Raw genomic sequence first — 16,815 nt, forward strand, 5'->3', positions numbered from 1 at the left:
CCCCGCCTAGAAAGGTGTATTCTGACTCCAGCTTTGCAGCTTAGAGTTCAAGGTCACTTTGGACCTATGTGGGACATGGCTGGCTAGGCAAGTGGCCTGCCGACTTCAGCCAGTGTCTGTTTCTTGCCTGAGTTGTGGGGCTTGTTGGGGTGTGTCTGCCTTGGGGGCTGGTCACTGGAGAGGCCCTCCTTAACTCTGCTCTAGGGGGTGCGGCAGTCGGGGGATCTGTGCCCATTGGCACATCACGTATGCACCACGCACCCTGGGTTTGAGTGCTGGCTTATGGGCTGTTAGACGAGGAGCTATCGTCCTGTCGGCTTGCTTTCATCACATGTCTCAGTCCCAGAACCAGGACTCACTCACGACCCACCCGTCTGTTGCCCTGTTGGCTGCTGGGGGTCCGGGTGCTATGGCCACCTAGCCCACAGGCTGTTCTCCCTCACGTGCTCGCAGGTTGGGGGCAGGACGGTGGTCTGCATGTGCTGTGGGTGCTGGAGGCAGGCCTGGTAGCCTCAGGAAGATGTCCTGTGGGAAGTGGTGAGGGCCCCCAGCCTACAGCTGAGGGCAAGGGCTGGCTCGAAGGCCATGGGCTTTGACGCTTTGGAAGTGTCTTGGAATCTGATGGGAGAGGGGGTGTGCAGAGCAGATGGATGGGTGTTTTAGCTCTAGGCTGGGGATGGTGGGGCCTGAGGGATCTGGTCACCATGATGGCTGGCTCAGGGTTGGCAGCTGGTACCCTTTGGGCTCCATGCAAGAAGACTGGGTGGCTGCCCCTATGGTGTGAGCTTGCCGGGGCTAGGTTGGGGGTGGTGAATTGGCAATCCTCCCATGGAGAGAGGGCAGGCAAATAAGAGGAGACCTGGGGATGTGGTGGGCAGGCCGGCAGGAGGAAGAGCCATGGCCTGAGGATGGTGTGCAGTGCCATTTCACCTGGGGTATCTTGCAGGTGGCATGAGGCTATTGGTAATAGTGTCCCATTGCATGCCTGGCTCAGCTACTGCTGCCTGTCCCTGGGGGTCGGTGGCTTTTCTTGCCTGAGTAGCGGCTCCACACCCTGGGCCTCCTTAGAGAACCAGTGAGGGCTTTCCACACACCCCAACTTTAGGTCCTCTACGGATTTGGATGATGGCTTGTCCTTTGGTGGTCCCCTGGCAGGTGCTGAAGGTGGCCATCCTGGCTGAGAAGTATGCAGTGGACTACACCTGGTACGTGGACACCATCCTCAACCTGATCCGCATCGCAGGAGACTACGTGAGCGAGGAGGTCTGGTACCGAGTCATTCAGATTGTCATCAACCGGGACGACGTACAGGGCTATGCTGCCAAGACGGTGTTCGAGGTGCGGCCTGGGTTCATGTGGTGGGCAAGGGTGGTGAGTAGGGCTTTGGTGCCCACGCTCATGTGAATCCCGGTGGGTGGTGTTTTTTGCCCTTTTTGCTCCTGTTTGCTGTACCCTGTGATCCCCCTGCCCTGAGCTTGCTGTCCCTTCGAGCCTCTCCTCCTGGGCTCAGGTGCCCCCGGCTGTTCTGCTGTGGCTTGCAGCTCCTGTACCTGGCTCAGCCCATTCATGGTTTCGTAGGCTCTGCAGGCTCCAGCATGCCACGAGAATCTGGTCAAAGTAGGCGGCTACATCCTGGGGGAGTTTGGAAACTTGATAGCTGGGGATCCTCGATCCAGGTAAGACACATCTGTGCGCCGGCTGGCATGTGCTCTGTCGTGGGTTGCCCTGCACCCTTCGTCCTCCTGATGGGAAATGCTTGTCCTCACATTGATCCAACACCCTCCAAGTCATTCAAGTAGCATGCCTCTGTTAAAAGTACAGATTATGTGGTCCTGTGGCTGGTGTCCTCAAGTACCTGCAGACAGATCTGGCACAAGAAACGCAGCCTCCCTGGGGGCTTCTATCTTAGCATGAGCGCCCAGCTGTGCTTGCCTCTGAGCTGGCAAGCTGACAGCCTGCCTTGCCCTGACCAGCCCCTTGATCCAGTTCGACCTGCTGCACTCCAAGTTCCACCTGTGCAGTGTCCCCACCCGGGCGCTACTCTTGTCTACCTACATCAAGTTCGTGAACCTCTTTCCGGAGGTAAAGACCACCATCCAGGACGTGCTGCGCAGCGACAGCCAGCTGAAGAATGCGGATGTGGAGCTGCAACAGCGAGCTGTGGAGTACCTGCGCCTCAGTACTGTTGCCAGCACTGACATCCTGGTACGCAGTGGCCTGGTGGACTGGGGCTAGGCATCCAGGGCCCTGGGCCAAGCCAAACTTGTGTTCTTTCAACCAGGCAACTGTCCTGGAGGAGATGCCGCCCTTCCCAGAGCGTGAGTCCTCCATCCTGGCCAAGCTCAAGAAGAAGAAGGGCCCAAGCACGGTGACCGACCTGGAGGAGACCAAGCGGGAACGGAGTGCGGATGTGAATGGGGGCCCCGAGCCCGCCCCAGCCAGCACCAGCGCCGCGGTGGGTCCTTGCCTACTGTGCCTGACCCCCGGGGCCCCACAACCTGAGATCAGGATACACAGAGTGTGAGCATGTCAGGGAGAATTTTTATTAACGTGTACTGAGAGCCCAGCGTTGGCCCTCAGCTTGGGGTCTGCGTGCTTCTTCACCCAGGCCCTCAGGTGGCTTATTGCGGAGGCTGGTGTCTGCCTGCTGGAGGTATCTGTGTGACTGGCTTCTTGGCGGCAGGCCAGCTCCCCACTTCCCTCCAGGTGACCTGGGGGCTTGGTCCCTTGCCCTCCCATGGTGGCCTGTCTGCATGCTTCTAGGCTGAGGACGGGCCCCGCTCTTGGAGGTTTTCTGTAGTGAGCTGAAGTAGAGTAAATATCTTCCTTGTGAGTGACGTGGTGAGAGTGGCTTGTTAACATGGGGCTATTCACATGGTGCCAGCACAGGCATCCATGGGGTCCAGGCCAGGGCAAAAGGGCAGCAGCCATGTCCTGCAGAGCAGAGGCTTTGGCCCTAGCAAGGTGAGGCCACGTCTGGAGGAGGATGTGGGTGCAGGTGTCCAGTGACCAGGTCCTACAGAGCCTCCGAGGAGACCCACAGAGTTCCTCTAGGGTGTCCACATGGGCTCTGCAGCTCTGAAGAAGGTGCATCCGCAGCCATAGAAGGGCCTTGGTGGCTACCATGAGGCTGTCATTGGTCTCTGTTTGGATTTACTTGGTTTTTCTCTTATGCATTGGCCCTGATAAGTGAGGTATGACATGCCCAGCCAGGTGTGTGTGGACTGGGAGGTGGGCCTGGGACCCAGGCTGAGGGGTTGGGCTATGTGCTCAGGGGGTCAGAGCCTTGGGTGCAGCGAGGCTGTCCTTGGAAGGTAGGTGTGGGCTCCCTGAGGCTTGGCTTTTTGATAAGGCCCACCCTCTGGAGGCCTCCTCAAGGTTGATTCAGTTTTCTGACTGGGCTGCATGCCCCTTCCTGACTTTACAGGCACTGGCAGGCGAATGGTTGGGAAAGTGGGAATGGTGAGACTTGCAGCCTGCACCCTGAACTCCACGATGGGGTGCAATGGCAGACCTTCTCCTAACGTGGGTTATTGGTGGGCCCTGGGCGTTGAGGAAGGAGGAGCAGGATGGGGGCAGGGGCACACCTGGTTTGCCTAGCAGCACTGGGAGGTCTGGGTTTCATGTGGCACTTTTCATCTGGGGCACTGTTGGCCAAAGTGTCTTTTACTAAGGTCATGGGTAATGCCAGAACATCTTTGCAAAAATCTCACCTGTGATCCCATGGAGGGCACCAGGACATACCTGCGGCTGCAGATTTGCCTGGCTGTGGCTGGCCACCCTGCTGACCAGGTGTCCCCGAGGCTGTGCTGGCCCCAGTCTGGGCACAAGTGCTCTTTGCTTCAGTTCCTGCTGTGATTGCTGTTGGAGGGAATAGGTGCAGCTCAGGTGTCTGGATGCTGGCAGCACTCCTGGGAGGGTCTCCCTAAGGCCTGGAGGCCAGCAGGTGGGGGAGGTAGGGGTGTGGCTGTGGCTTGCTGGGTCCTCCTGATACAGCAGCCTTGCTCCTACACTCATAACTCTTGGGGTGCTTGTTTAATAGGACAAAGGGGGGTTTCCCAGTTTTAAGAGACATTTAGAAAGCAGACATACTGGAACCACCTTTCAGGAGCCAGTGGTGAGGAGCTGACTGGCTGGCAGAGCTGCAGGGGCTCACCCTGTGGGTGCCTGTCTGTAACCCATAGCCCTCTGGCATACAGCCTCCTGAAGACACAGGGCTGGGCGGAGGGGTGGAGTAGCCACCTGCAGTGGGTCCAGCCAGACTTCCCTGCTCCTCTGTGGCCTCTTTCTTCTCCCTGGGGCATGTGTGACCCAGGTCTTCTGGGTCAAGTCAGTGGCCCTTGAGGAAGGAGCACATTGCATCTGGTACCTGCATCCTGCAGAGACAGACCACTGGGCTTGCCTGGCCCAGCGTGGGCCTCTGACACCCACACCCATCTCACCAGCTGATGTTCTGTTCTTCTTTCATCTTGGAGTCATGTCCATGCATAAAGCCATGTATCTGCACACGCAGTTAAACACATTTAACACCCCAGCTTGGTGTGAAGGGGCCGCAAGGTCCTTTGTGCCTGGTATGGCTCTGCTGAAGGCCAGATGGCAGGCCTATAGGCCTGGCCCCACGTGCCAGGGCTTCCACATGGGGAATGACAGCCTTTTGGCTAGTTCTGGGGAAAACCAGTGCAGACTGAGTGAGTATGTTGGGTAGCCTTAGGACCTAGTTCTTGGAACACTGTAACCCGGTTTAGTCTTCATGGCTGTCCAGTGGGACTTGGACCAGCCACTGGGGGGGGTGTCTTCGTGCAGGCATCCACATCTCTAGCCTTAGTTCATGCAGTCAGTAGCATCTGCAGTCATGTGACCATCAGATCCTAGGCCTGAGTGGCCCTGAAGAGCTCTGCTGGAAGCACCCAGGCACTCAGTTGTGTGGTTGGCTTAATTCTGCAGCTGGGCCCAGGCCCACATAGAATCAGAGCCGAGGTGAGCCAGCTGCGTGTCTTGAAGAGCAAGTGCAGGTGCGTGGAGCTATGCCTCCTGGTGAAGTAGCACTCACTTCTGTGGCCCTCCTCATAGCAGATCATGTAGTGGTCACTTCTATGGCCCTCGTCACACCGGGTGATATAGGGATCCCTTCTCTGGCCCCCATCACACCAAGGGATATAATAGTTTTCTGAGGATCAAAGCCATGTGTTTGTCTGCAGGCCATGCTGTGTATGGTGCCAAGGCTGAGCCAGGGCATTCCATTGCTGAGCCACATCTCACCCCCTGTAATTTTAAGTCATGTGTCACCAAGTGTCCTAGGCTGGCCTCAAACCTGCAGTGCCTCAGCGTCCTGCTGTTTGTACAATTTTTAATCTGCCTTTCCCGTCAACTGAATAAGATTTGACAAATAAGCCAGGAATGCCTTGTAGCAAGTGGCTTGCTGATTTTTTTTTTTTTTTTTTTGTCTTCTAAAACTTGCCGTCTGATGGCAGAAATGTTTTCAGGACTTCTCTTCATTCCAGTGGCATTTGTGGAGAAATGCTGGCCGTTCCTTTGCTGTGTAGAGTGTAGCCTCTTGTTGCTGCCCCACCTGGCCCTGTGTGCCTACTCAGAAAGGGCAGCCTGTCTGGCCTGGGTGGATGTGGGTTGGGGGACTTGAGCGTCCACACTGCCGTGCCCAGTTCTGGTGCTGATGCTGTCCCTCCTCCTTTTCCAGTCCACGCCTTCTCCGTCGGCAGACCTCCTGGGCCTGGGGGCCACCCCCCCTGCCCCTGCGGCGCCACCGCCCTCCTCTGGCGGGCTGCTGGTGGATGTGTTCTCAGACTCGGCTTCCTCGGTGGCACCTCTTGCTCCCGGCTCTGAAGACAACTTTGCCAGGTAGCCAGGTTCCTGCACCAAATATGGGAAGTATAGACAGGGTCGGCTGGGCAGCAGGCAGCATGACCACCTGGTTGCTACTTGGGAGAGAGGTGTAAGCCACTTTCTGTGTTCAGTCCCCCGGCACCCCTGCTGGTGCTGTGCCTGCTACAAGGTCAGCAGGTCTGCGTCCCAGGGTGGGCAGCGGAGCTGCAGGTCTGGTGCTTCTGGGCATTTAGTACACACTCTGGCTGCTGCTCTCCGCTGCACCCTGCTCTCTAACCTGTCACTGTTCCTTGTCAGCCTTGTGGATAACTGCCATTTCTTTTTAAGGACTCATTCACTTTTGAGTTAGTGGTGGCCTGCCTGCGCTCTGCCCGCACCCTGCCTGGCCTGGCCTGGAGGAGTGAGTTCTTCCTGCAGCTCTGCAGGTGTTTGGGGCCTCCTGACCCTGCTGCAGTGCGTGTTGGCTCCGGCCTTTGTTCCCTGTCTTCCCCCATTTTCAAAATGTGGATATCAGACTGTTCTTCCCAGCACTTGCTCTCTTTCTTCCATCTTAGGACTGAATCTGCTTTTATTGATTGATTGATTAAGTTCCTTATAATCGAAATTTACTTATTAATTGGTACCGGGGATTGAACCCAGAGGTGCTTTGCCACTGCCATATCCCTAGTCATCTCACTTCCATCCTTCCTTTCCTTTTTTTTGAAGTACTGGGGTTGAACCTAGGCCTCGCACGTGCTGGGAAAGCGCTCTACCACTGTGCCACGTCCCCAGCCCTTTTTGTTTTTTGAAACAGTTCTTGCTAACTTGCCCTGGGTGGACTGGAACTGGCGATCCTCCTGCCTCAGCCTCCTGAGGTGCTGGGATTTAGGCTGCACCACTGTGCCAGGCCTGCTTGTGTCTAGATCTGTGGACATGATGGGCCCTCACTTCCACCCTGCAGCATGTCCTGGGTACAGATTAGAAAACCTTAATGCAATGGTTCTTTGTCCCCCCATTTTGAAGATGGTAGTAGAAGTTCTGTGGGCTTTCCTCCCATTTATTATTATTATTATTATTATTTTTTTAACTTTGTTTTTGATTTTTATGTGGTGCTGAGTAGTGAACCTAGTACGTCAAATGTGCTAGGCAAGCACTTTACCACTGAGCCACAACCCCAGCCCATCCTCCCGTTTATTATTTAAGTGTTTTATTTTGTCAATATCACAACACTGTTGGCTTGTAATCTTGAAGTCTAGAAAAATTTCTTAGTTCCTTATAATCGAAACGTTGAGTCCAAAATTTCCCCCACTTTAGCTTTGGACAGTCAACTTTTAAAATTTTGTGGTGTTGCATGTGTTGCGGTTTCTGTGGTCATCCTGCATACTGATTCTCGTTCCTTAGAGAAGGCCTAAGCAGACTTCTCCTCATTCACAGAGTGCCAGTCTCAATTCGAGAGCGCCCAGTGGACCCAGGCTCCAAGGTGCTTGTGGCCACAGGAGCTGGATGTCCTGGAGCAGGGCTCATAATCTGGACATCCTCTGAGGGCAGTGGCTCCATCTAGCGAGCCACCCCAGACTTGTTGTATTGTCACCTCACAAGGCTATGAGCACTTGCCAGGGACTGGGCCAAAGGCCTATTTTGCTGCTCTGTGGGACTCAGGACATTTCTAAATTGTGACCCTCTGAGCAACTGGGTGCAGCTCTCCCTGGTGTCCTGTTGGAGATGGAGTGGTGGAAGAGGGGAGGGCCTTGAGGGTCCTGTCTGTGCCTCTGGTGCCCACTGTCCCTTTGAGGCTGCACTCCAGGTCCATGTACCCTTGTTCTTACCTCCCGCTGCCCTGCTGGTCTGGCCTTGTGTGCATGCTTCCTCTGGTGGCTAGGCCCCGTTTCCTTGGGCTCCAGGGTGTTGGTTCTGGCTTGGACATTGACAGAGGGTCGTCATGTGGTGTGTGTCTGGGGCAGCGTGGAGGATTTGTGCTCTGGCTCTCACAGGGCTGGGTCACTGGGGCACAGTCAGTGCAGGGAGGCTGTGGCCTCCTGGCGTGGCCTTTGTTCATTGCACGTTCCTCAGGGATCAGGTGCAGTTGAGATTGGCCCTTTAGAGAACTACCAACCACATAAACATCTGTGGTATGCTGGGGATAGTAGATGGATACCCTTTCTGTATCCCCGACAGATTTCAATTTAAGGTATCTTAGTCCAAATCAAGTGTGACCCCCATGGCCCCTTATTGGCATGGGCCCTTCTATGGCTGAGTTGCGGTGGGGCAGCCCCATGGTGCCTGTGCTCGGAGCCCCAGGCTGTGAGCCCACTTCTGATGGGGACAGCCTCAGTTGTGAGGAGCTCAGCACATACTTTCTGGTGTTTTGGAAGACTGTCCTGCCTGTCCATTGGCGATTTGACTTTGTGGCGCTTCTTGGTGGCCAGAGCTGGGCAGTCTGTCAGGCTGTGGCCTGAAGGACTTGGAAGAGCCTTCAGGAAGCTGGGTCTGCAGAGGGATGTCCATGGGCCTGCTGCCTGGACAGCTCCTGGAAACAGGGCCTGGAGCAGAGCTGGTAGAGCCCTCTTAGGTCACAGTGTGCCAACCCAGTGCCTGTGAGGAATCTGCCCAAGTGGCTCAGGTAGGTGGCTACAGAATTCAGGAAGATGATGAGTGCAGGGTTGGTGCGGGTAGGCAAGGAGATTGCCCAGTGGGCTGCCACTGTGAGCCTGGAGGGGCTGTAGCTGTGCCTTCTGCACACTGCCCAGTCCCCAGCTTGCCCCAGGCCTCATCCCTGAGTACGGGCAGTGGTGCCCTCTTCCCTGGAACACAAGGAGATGATGGCTGCTGCCTGCTCTCCGTCTCTGGCAGCCACTGTGAGTGGTCTTAGGAGTGGTCCCCACGCTGTCTTCCCGTCCCCACCAGTTATCTAAGCCTTGGTGGACTTTAAGCCCTTTTTGAAAAAAGTTCCCTTGCAGTAAGTGGCTTTGAGTGACACCATACTATTCCTTTTCTCCTAGGTTTGTTTGTAAAAATAATGGTGTGTTGTTTGAAAACCAGCTGCTTCAAATTGGACTTAAGTCTGAATTTCGGCAGAATTTAGGTACGTGTTTTCAATGTTTAATAAAATCTCCCTTTGAAAACCGTGGGAAACAAGAAGTGCTACAGGTGGCCCTGACGAGGACCTCATGTCCAGAACATGCAGGGGTCCTTTGCATACCTCCCCCTTGGGGGTAGCTCCGTCTAGAGGCGGCAGATGACCAGGGCAATCATTTCTCCAGAGGAAAGGAGCACAGGGCCACCCAGCATGCATGCCGCTCCCCACCAGGCTGCAGACCCAGCCACAGCATGGGGAACCGCAGCTCTCGCCACCTCACACACAGCAGAGCATGTGGAGAGAAGGGAGCCTTGGGCAGTTGCTAGGTGTAATCTGGGGTGGCCGCTGTGGATGAGAGCAGGGCTGCCCCTCAGCAAGGTGGAGATGATCATGGGCATGATTCAGCAGCCTGCTTCTGGGTATAGACCCAAAGAGTCAAAGCGGGGTCCGGAAGAAAGAGGTGTCGTGGACACATGTTCGTGGCTGCGCGTCATTCACAGTAACTCAGAGGAGATAGCCCGAGTGTTCAAGGTGGGTGGTGGAAAGGTGTGTACTGTGGGGTACTGTTCAGCTTTGCACAGAGGACAGTGTGACACCTGCTGCACGTGGAGGAACCCTGTGGACACGAGGCTTAGTGAAGCACCAGTCATACCATGAAGCGCACTGCATGATCCCAGTCACATGGGGTGCCTGGGCAGGGCAGGGGCTGGAGGGCAGGGAACAGTGTTTGATGGGCAGGTTCCAGTCTGGGAGTATTCCAGTAGAGAGAGCCCTGGGGGTGGAGGTGGTGACATCTGCACAGCAGTGTGAGCATGCTCAGTGCCCTGGACTGCACACTGTAAACTTGACTGAATGGTTTATTGTGGGTTTTGAGTCACTTACCAATTTATTTTTTAATATTATATTTTTTTTGTTGTTGTAGTTGGGACATAATACCTATTTTTTATTCATTTATTTTTATGTGGTGCTGAGGATTGAACCCAGGGCCTCACGCGTGCTAGGTGAGCGCTCTACCACTGAGCCACAACCCCAGCCCCCACTTACCAATTTTTATATGGAAAAAGAAAAGTTTTGAGTCTAAAAAGAAAAAAATGTACCCATCGAATCTATGGGGCTGCTGAAGTGGCCCCTATGGGATGTGCTGTCCCACCTCCCACCCAGGGAGCCTCGTGAGCAGGAGTGTAGGGAGGAAGGGAAAACACGCCTCTCCTGCTGGCCCTGGTGGGGGCGGGGCAGGGCTCTGCAGGTGCTGTGGTGAGCAGGCCTCCTGCTCCTGTGACCAAGGTCCTAGCCTCTGGCTATGATGACTTTGCCTGGCCTTGATTTACTTTTTGGTTTGTGCAGGGGTGATACCTGCCGGATTGCACTCGACTAAAACACTCAGGGTCACTCCAGGGGAACTGGGCTGCACGAAATAACCACACGAGACAGAAATACCTTTTTCTTTGGGGGTGCTGTGATGGCTTTTCTGACCTTAAAGGGTCAGCAGAGAGAGAGTGCACGTGCTCACCCCTTTTACTGAGGAGAAGCCATTCATATGAGGCAAGGGGTCAGGTTTCAAAGGGCTGAGTCTAGTTTCATGATGTCTGTTGTCAGCAAGTTGACTGATATCTAGGAAGGCCACACCCAAGGACAGAGTAAGAGAAGAGGACACACAAAGGGTGTTTCCATGGAACATTCTATCCCAAACAGGGCAAGGGGTAATATTACAAAGGAACAGGTGTTGTAATTCTGCAATCTGTATATGGGGTAAAAATGGGAGTTCATAACCCACTTGAATCAAAGTGTGAAGTACGATATATCAAGAAATTTGTAATGTTTTGAACAACCAACAATAAAAAATTAAAAAAAAAAAAACAAAAAAATACCAAAGGAACAGGTGAGCATAGCTCCACCCATGGGGATATAGGAAGGCATGTCCATGCACAAAGACATAGTCGCTTGTGCCCTAAAGATCAGGGCTACTGTCTGGGTTACCTAGGCAACCAGATCACAGAGTGACAGACGATGCCACACCAATCTAGAAGAGGAGACAAATGCGGTCACGTGCTAGTTGGCCTCCCACAGACAGCAAAGCACTTGTCTTCTCAGAACCTTTGGGGCTTACATTCCTTTCTGAACTGAAAGGGTGGAAATCCCACTGAGACCTGTGTGAGGGTGCTGGTGCTCTAGTTGGTTGGCACAGAGCAGCAGCTGACTGACTGGCACGGTGGTCTGTGGTGGGGCAGGCTCAGTGTGCATGTTTGAAGGACAGTCCCTACATGGCCAGCACTGGCTCTGGGCCATCCAGTGGGTCCAGGCCCAGCCAGGCCTTCCCAGAGGGGCTAAGCGGGGTCTGAATGCTGCTGGGCTGTCATGACCGGGACCCTGCACAGGGCCCTGCAGCACTGCTGGTGTGAGTGGTGTCTCCCAGCCTGGCCCCCCGGGCCCTCCCTGCACAGGTGTGCAGGAGCTGTCAGAAGACCCGGACATGCTGCTGAGGGGTGGAGAGCAGTGCTGCTTCTGGCTTTGGCATGCCATTAGTTTTCTTTCTTGGTATCAAGAATTGAACCCAGGGATGTTTTACTACTGAGCCACGTCCACAGTCCTTTTAATTTTTTGAGATGGGGTCTCCTTAAGTGACAGAGGTCCCCCCCACCTCCCCCCCCACCGGGCTGGCCTTGAGCTTATGATCCTCTTGCCTCAGCCTTCCCAGTCACTCACTGGGGGTACAAACCTGTGCCACTGTGCCTGGCTACATGCCCTTTAAAATCAGTGAAAACGTTAATTTTAGCAATAGCTTTTGTCATGGCAGTTAGCTTTGATTCAGCGGGGCTTACAGGGGCCCTTGGTTTTCACTGTAAATATGCAGACCAAGTGTGCGACTCAGATGTTTTTGTTTTCTAGGCCGGATGTTCATATTTTATGGTAACAAGACTTCCACGCAGTTCTTGAACTTCACTCCAACTCTCATCTGTGCAGATGACCTGCAGTCTAATATCCTCGGTACAACCTGGGCCTCAGACACTGACATACAGGTGGCCATCTAGGGTTTAGCTGGACCTTGGAGGAATTTGCTTTTGGTCATGATAGCAAGGTGTTTCCAGGTAGGCAGGTCAGTGGCCCCTGCAGGGTGGCCTCTGGTGTGCCTCAGACAGTGCGCCTGTCCGCCCCCCATCTGCTGCCTTTCCTGGCTTGTTCTGTCCTATGGAGTCATTGGTGAGTCCCCACTGAGTGCTGCTCCTTGCCCTGCGAGGCCTGCAGCTGGCCTGTTTCTACCGAGAGCAGGCTGTGTGGGGAGTCACCACTTAGGGACAGGTCTACAGTCTGAACAGGGCGCACGGGGCACCTCCCTGGGGGACCCGGTCAGATGGGTGGAACTGAGCTCCTCTCCACCTGAGATCTACATGTGTTTTCAGAGAGATAATAATAACACACACTCCTGAAACTGTTCCAGAATAGATATTAAACACACAGACGCAGAGTCTGCTGCACTGAGTCTTTGTCCAAGATCAGGAGTGAAGGCTCACACCTGCATGTCCCTCCCTAGGGCCTGCTGTGCTCTGAGGGGCCATGGGGTGGTCCTGAGCCTGGAAGCCAAGTGGCCAGTGGGCTCAGGGTCCCAGAGGGAAGGAGAGGCCTTCGTTCCGCCTCCAGACCCAGCTGGGTTGTGTGGGTGGCTTCGCTAGGGGCTGGCAGCACAGTAGCACCTGCTTGCTGACTGCACAGAGCTGTCCCAGGTGGTACAGTCACCTTACTAAGCCATGGGCACTGGCTTTGGCTGAGGGCAGCGGAAACACATGGTAGGATGAGCAGAGCAGTCAGTGGTCCTTTCCAGTGGCCTTGCAAGAGAAGGGAGTGGGCAGATGCGCAGCAGCCCTGGGCACTTGGGCCCGCTGTCCAGTCGCAGGCAGAAGGGCAGGTCTCGTGATGGTCCTGGCCTGAGCTCTGCAGTGTGGTGGGGCATGCGCTACTTCCTGTCTGCCATATGCTTTTCAAATAGCTGAGGGTTAGAGATTAGGCTCTCGGTTATCTTATCAGTATCATCTGTATTCGTCTATTTGCACAAGTCACACAGCAGTGCTGTGGTCACTACTAGGAAAAAGTGGGTAACACCACACATGGAGTTCTGCCCTTAGGCTGCTTACTCTCTCACCCACCATCATCCCTTGAAATTTTTTATTTCCTGTAAGGGTAAGGGATCAGGGGTTTGCCCAGTGGGGCCCATTCTTCCAGACCTGTCTGAACTCCTTAACCTGCCTGCTCACATCTGAACCTGCAGACCAAGCCTGTGGACCCGACTGTAGATGGAGGCGCACAGGTGCAGCAGGTGGTTAACATAGAGTGCGTGTCTGACTTCACAGAGGCACCTGTCCTCAACATTCAGTTCAGGTAAGAGTGAGCGTGGGCACCTGCCCATGTGCCTGGGAGCACCCCCCCACCACGGGGGACACCCAGTCACCTGAGCTTTCCAGAGTATAGGAAGCTAGCCGTTGAGTGCACCATGTACCACAATGCCCTGAAGTCCCGAGTGCTGCTCTGTGGCCCAAGGGGAGGCAGGGCCAGTCTGCAGTAGCTGACAGCTGGGAAAGACAGCTGCAGAGGAGATGCTGGTGGCTCTCCAGACCCAGGCAGGGCTTCTTGTGCAGCTGTATGCAGACCCAGCCTCTTGCAGGTACTACTGTGGAGTACCTGTGATTGTGGGTTCCCTGTAGGCCCGAGGCCAGTGTGTTTGGAGAAGCACGTTTTCAAATTCTAGAAACAGTACTTACGCAAATGCTTCTCTTCAGTCTTTCTGTGGGGAGATATCCCACCCTGACCACAGACACTGGTGCTCTGGAGGCAGATGAGAGGCAAGGGTGAGTGCTGGAGGCTGTCCTGCCAGCCCTGAGAAGGGCCGGTCCTCCCAACTCTGCTCCAGGCAGTGCGTGTGGCCCTGGCCTCACTTGTGCCAGCTGCCTCAGCAGGTGTATGGAGGGTTGGCTTGGCTCCTGCAGGAGCACTGTCCACCCTGCTGCTGGGGTGGCCTGGGTGGCTTCCCAAGCCCTAAGGCTGTGCAGCCAGGAACCCCGTCCCTTCCCTCTTGTCAACACGTCTGCCCATAGGTATGGTGGCACCTTCCAGAATGTGTCTGTCAAGCTACCCATCACGCTCAACAAATTTTTCCAGCCCACAGAAATGGCTTCTCAGGATTTCTTTCAACGTTGGAAGCAGTTGAGCAAGTGAGAGGGCTGTGCTTGGGGGTGGGGAGAGGATCAGGGGTCATTCAGTGGGTGGCCTGTTAGCCTCCCGTGTGTCTGCCAGCTCTGACAGCCCTCCGTGCCCTTCCTCAGCCCACAACAAGAGGTGCAGAACATTTTCAAAGCAAAGCATCCGATGGACACAGAAATCACGAAAGCAAAGGTAAAAGGCTGTGGTGGTGTCCCCAAGGCAGACACCATGGCCAGTGCCTTTCCTGACTCCTTCCTCCTTTTGGACAGATCATTGGATTTGGTTCTGCACTCCTCGAGGAAGTCGATCCCAATCCTGCGAATTTTGTGGGTGCTGGCATCATACATACCAGAACCACCCAGATTGGGTGCCTGCTGCGCTTGGAGCCCAATCTGCAAGCCCAGGTCAGGACTCCCATGGGGGCGAGTGGAGACCTTGTGTGCCTGCGCCCGTCAGTGTGCATAGGCTTCCCGCCTCTCCATGGGCCCTGGCATGTGGGACCCCATGCAAGTTCCGTGTTGCAGTTCAATCAGTGGTGCTTCCTCTTAGTCCTGAGCAGTGTCCTTCTGGCCGAGGGGCCCCAGTCTCTGTGTCCAGTTCTGCCGGGGGCACCTGTTGTCACTTCATGGGTGATCCCTGGAGAGCAGCTGCCCTTGGGAGGTGGAGGCCCACTGAGAGGAGCTGCTGGCTGCCCTCGGGCTGCGTGGCTGCTGTCTGTTGCAGAGCCTGTGTCTGCTGCCTCAAGGAGCTGCACGGGGCTTCGGTGTGCCGCTGACCTCTGTCTCTGTTTCAGATGTACCGGCTCACGCTGCGCACCAGCAAAGACACCGTCTCACAGAGGCTGTGTGAGCTGCTGTCAGAGCAGTTTTAATCCACGGGCAGAAGGTCTGGCTCGTATCTGTGCGTCTCTCCTCGTCTCTGCCATTTGTCTTCGTCACCATATGCAAACAAAACCCCATGTCTGAACATCACAGCACAGGGTGCCTCCAGGCCCGGCCCCTGGTCATCGCGGGACAGCGGGCACTGTTGGAGGAGGACTGCAATGGGCCTGCCCCAGCAGGAGGGCCTCGGGCCCTGGGAATCAAGACAGCCCTGTGGTTCAGCCTACAAATTAAAGGGAAATAAGAAGTTTGAGTGGAAGTGGGGATTGTGTTGAGGTTTTGTCTGAGTGCCGCTGTTCTGTTGCAGACCCTTCTCAGATTTTGGAGCAGCAGCACTGCTGTGCTTACAGGCCTACCCTGGGACTACCTGGCAGTGCTGGCGTGACCCACTCTGCGAGAGGAGTGTGGCTAACCCTGCAGGCTGGGCAGTGTTTGCTCGGGGCTTGCTGAGGCACTGCCAGACGATTCCTGGGCGGGGTTGTAATTCAGGAGCTGGAAGCGTCTGTTTTGATGACTATTGGCCAAACCAGGCACCTGCTCTCCTCAGCCAGCCCTGTCCACAGCACCGGTGTTCTTGAAGGGACTTCTGTGATGTGTTCTGTCTGACACCTTAGATTTGCACTTGGTGGGTGGAGGGATCCTGATGGCTCTGCAGGGTGTGACCATGGCTCATCTTGTAAGACTCTGCAGGGTGTGCCTGTCCTTCCTGCTGGTGGCCTTCACCTGTCAAGTGCGCATTCCTAGGGCCTCAGTTGAGGCCGAGCGCTATAGACTGCACCTGTCCAGTCCTTGCTGGATGTGGGGGTGGAGGAGATTAAACTGGGGAGGACAAGGGCCCTGGATGTTGCTGTGCTGAGGGCGCGCCAGGTCTGCTGGCCACATGTCCCCAGCCCTCACAGGTGTCCCTGCACATGCTTGCAAGGTAGGATGTGGATGGGGCAGAGAGGCCTGGGGAGCCCAGGCAGGTGTGCCCTGCGATGGCTCCTAGGGTCAGCACACAGGGGACAGGCAGGTTTGTCTGAGCACACTTGAGCCCATAGCACCTGAGGAGACACAGGTAAGGCAGGACCCACTGTCACTCCCTTGATGTCCAGACACTGGACGTGGCAGTGGCCCTTTGCCTCAGTTTCTGGCCATCATCCTGCCATCCTGGGTCTTAGGGACAGCTGCAGGGTGGCCTTCAGAGTACCAGCTCCTCCTGTGCTGGTCTTGGTGTGTGTGCGCCCCAAAGCTCCTGGTCTGCCCGAGATATGCCCCGGCCTCAGATGGGCTTTGCTGCAGGCGATGGCCTGGCTGGCCAGGGCGAGCCTCTGCATCCTCTTATTCCAGCTGCTGGACAGAGTGACTGTCCTTGATGTGCAGTCCACACACTGCATGTGGACAGCAGGGCCCATGACCATGGCTCCTGTGCATGGGCAGCCAGGTAGTGGTCTCTGGGCAACAAGTCTCCCTGGCATAGGAAGGGCTACTGAGGCACAGGCCTGCCCTCTGTGCTGTCCCAGGGGTGTCCATCTGTGCATTGTGCTCCTTTTCAAAGAAAAATAAATGCTAGTACAGTTGGATGCGTGTGTTGTCTTTTGGGCAGTGTCCTGTGGGCATTGTGGGTGTTGGCACCAAGGACCTGGAGTACCATCTGCCTGTGCAACCTGTCCTTCAGCTTTAGGACAGTCTCTCTGGGCCTGGGCAGTGCTGGACAGTACCTCACAACACCACAAAGCACCTTTGCTCTGATGGCATGACTCTGGGTATGGCCAGGTCTGCCTAGGCTCCCTGCTTCAGTGGATGCTGGGCTGTGGCTCCTTGGAGGTCCTGGCCTTGGAGGCCTCTGGTCTAAGTGCACAGGAGGGA

The 16,815-nt window shown here is 55.4% G+C and overlaps 1 protein-coding gene across 4 annotated transcripts in view; it reads left to right on the forward strand.

Moving 5' to 3' along the window:
• The window catches only part of Ap2a2 (adaptor related protein complex 2 subunit alpha 2), a 70,511-nt gene extending 53,984 nt beyond the window's left edge, over positions 1–16,527 (forward strand). For 2 of the 4 annotated variants that reach the window (XM_046444686.2, XM_058579309.1), the window contains exons 11-23: positions 1,156–1,338; positions 1,579–1,676; positions 1,974–2,205; positions 2,282–2,455; positions 5,696–5,856; positions 8,820–8,902; positions 11,783–11,872; positions 13,144–13,267; positions 13,666–13,734; positions 13,981–14,097; positions 14,209–14,278; positions 14,356–14,490; positions 14,880–16,527. In XM_046444686.2, coding sequence (XP_046300642.1) covers positions 1,156–1,338; positions 1,579–1,676; positions 1,974–2,205; positions 2,282–2,455; positions 5,696–5,856; positions 8,820–8,902; positions 11,783–11,872; positions 13,144–13,267; positions 13,666–13,734; positions 13,981–14,097; positions 14,209–14,278; positions 14,356–14,490; positions 14,880–14,957 — 1,614 coding nt within the window. In that variant the 3' untranslated portion in view covers positions 14,958–16,527. The remainder of the gene's footprint in view (positions 1–1,155; positions 1,339–1,578; positions 1,677–1,973; positions 2,206–2,281; positions 2,456–5,695; positions 5,857–8,819; positions 8,903–11,782; positions 11,873–13,143; positions 13,268–13,665; positions 13,735–13,980; positions 14,098–14,208; positions 14,279–14,355; positions 14,491–14,879) is intronic. The other 2 variants (XM_046444688.2, XM_046444689.2) reach the window with 1 other exon arrangement.
• Positions 16,528–16,815: the final 288 nt, after the last annotated feature.

Source organism: Marmota monax, unplaced genomic scaffold (genome assembly GCF_021218885.2).
Source record: "Marmota monax isolate L192 unplaced genomic scaffold, Marmota_monax_Labrador192_F-V1.1 WCK01_AAM20220418_F8-fsc00038, whole genome shotgun sequence".
NCBI lineage: Eukaryota > Metazoa > Chordata > Mammalia > Rodentia > Sciuridae > Marmota > Marmota monax.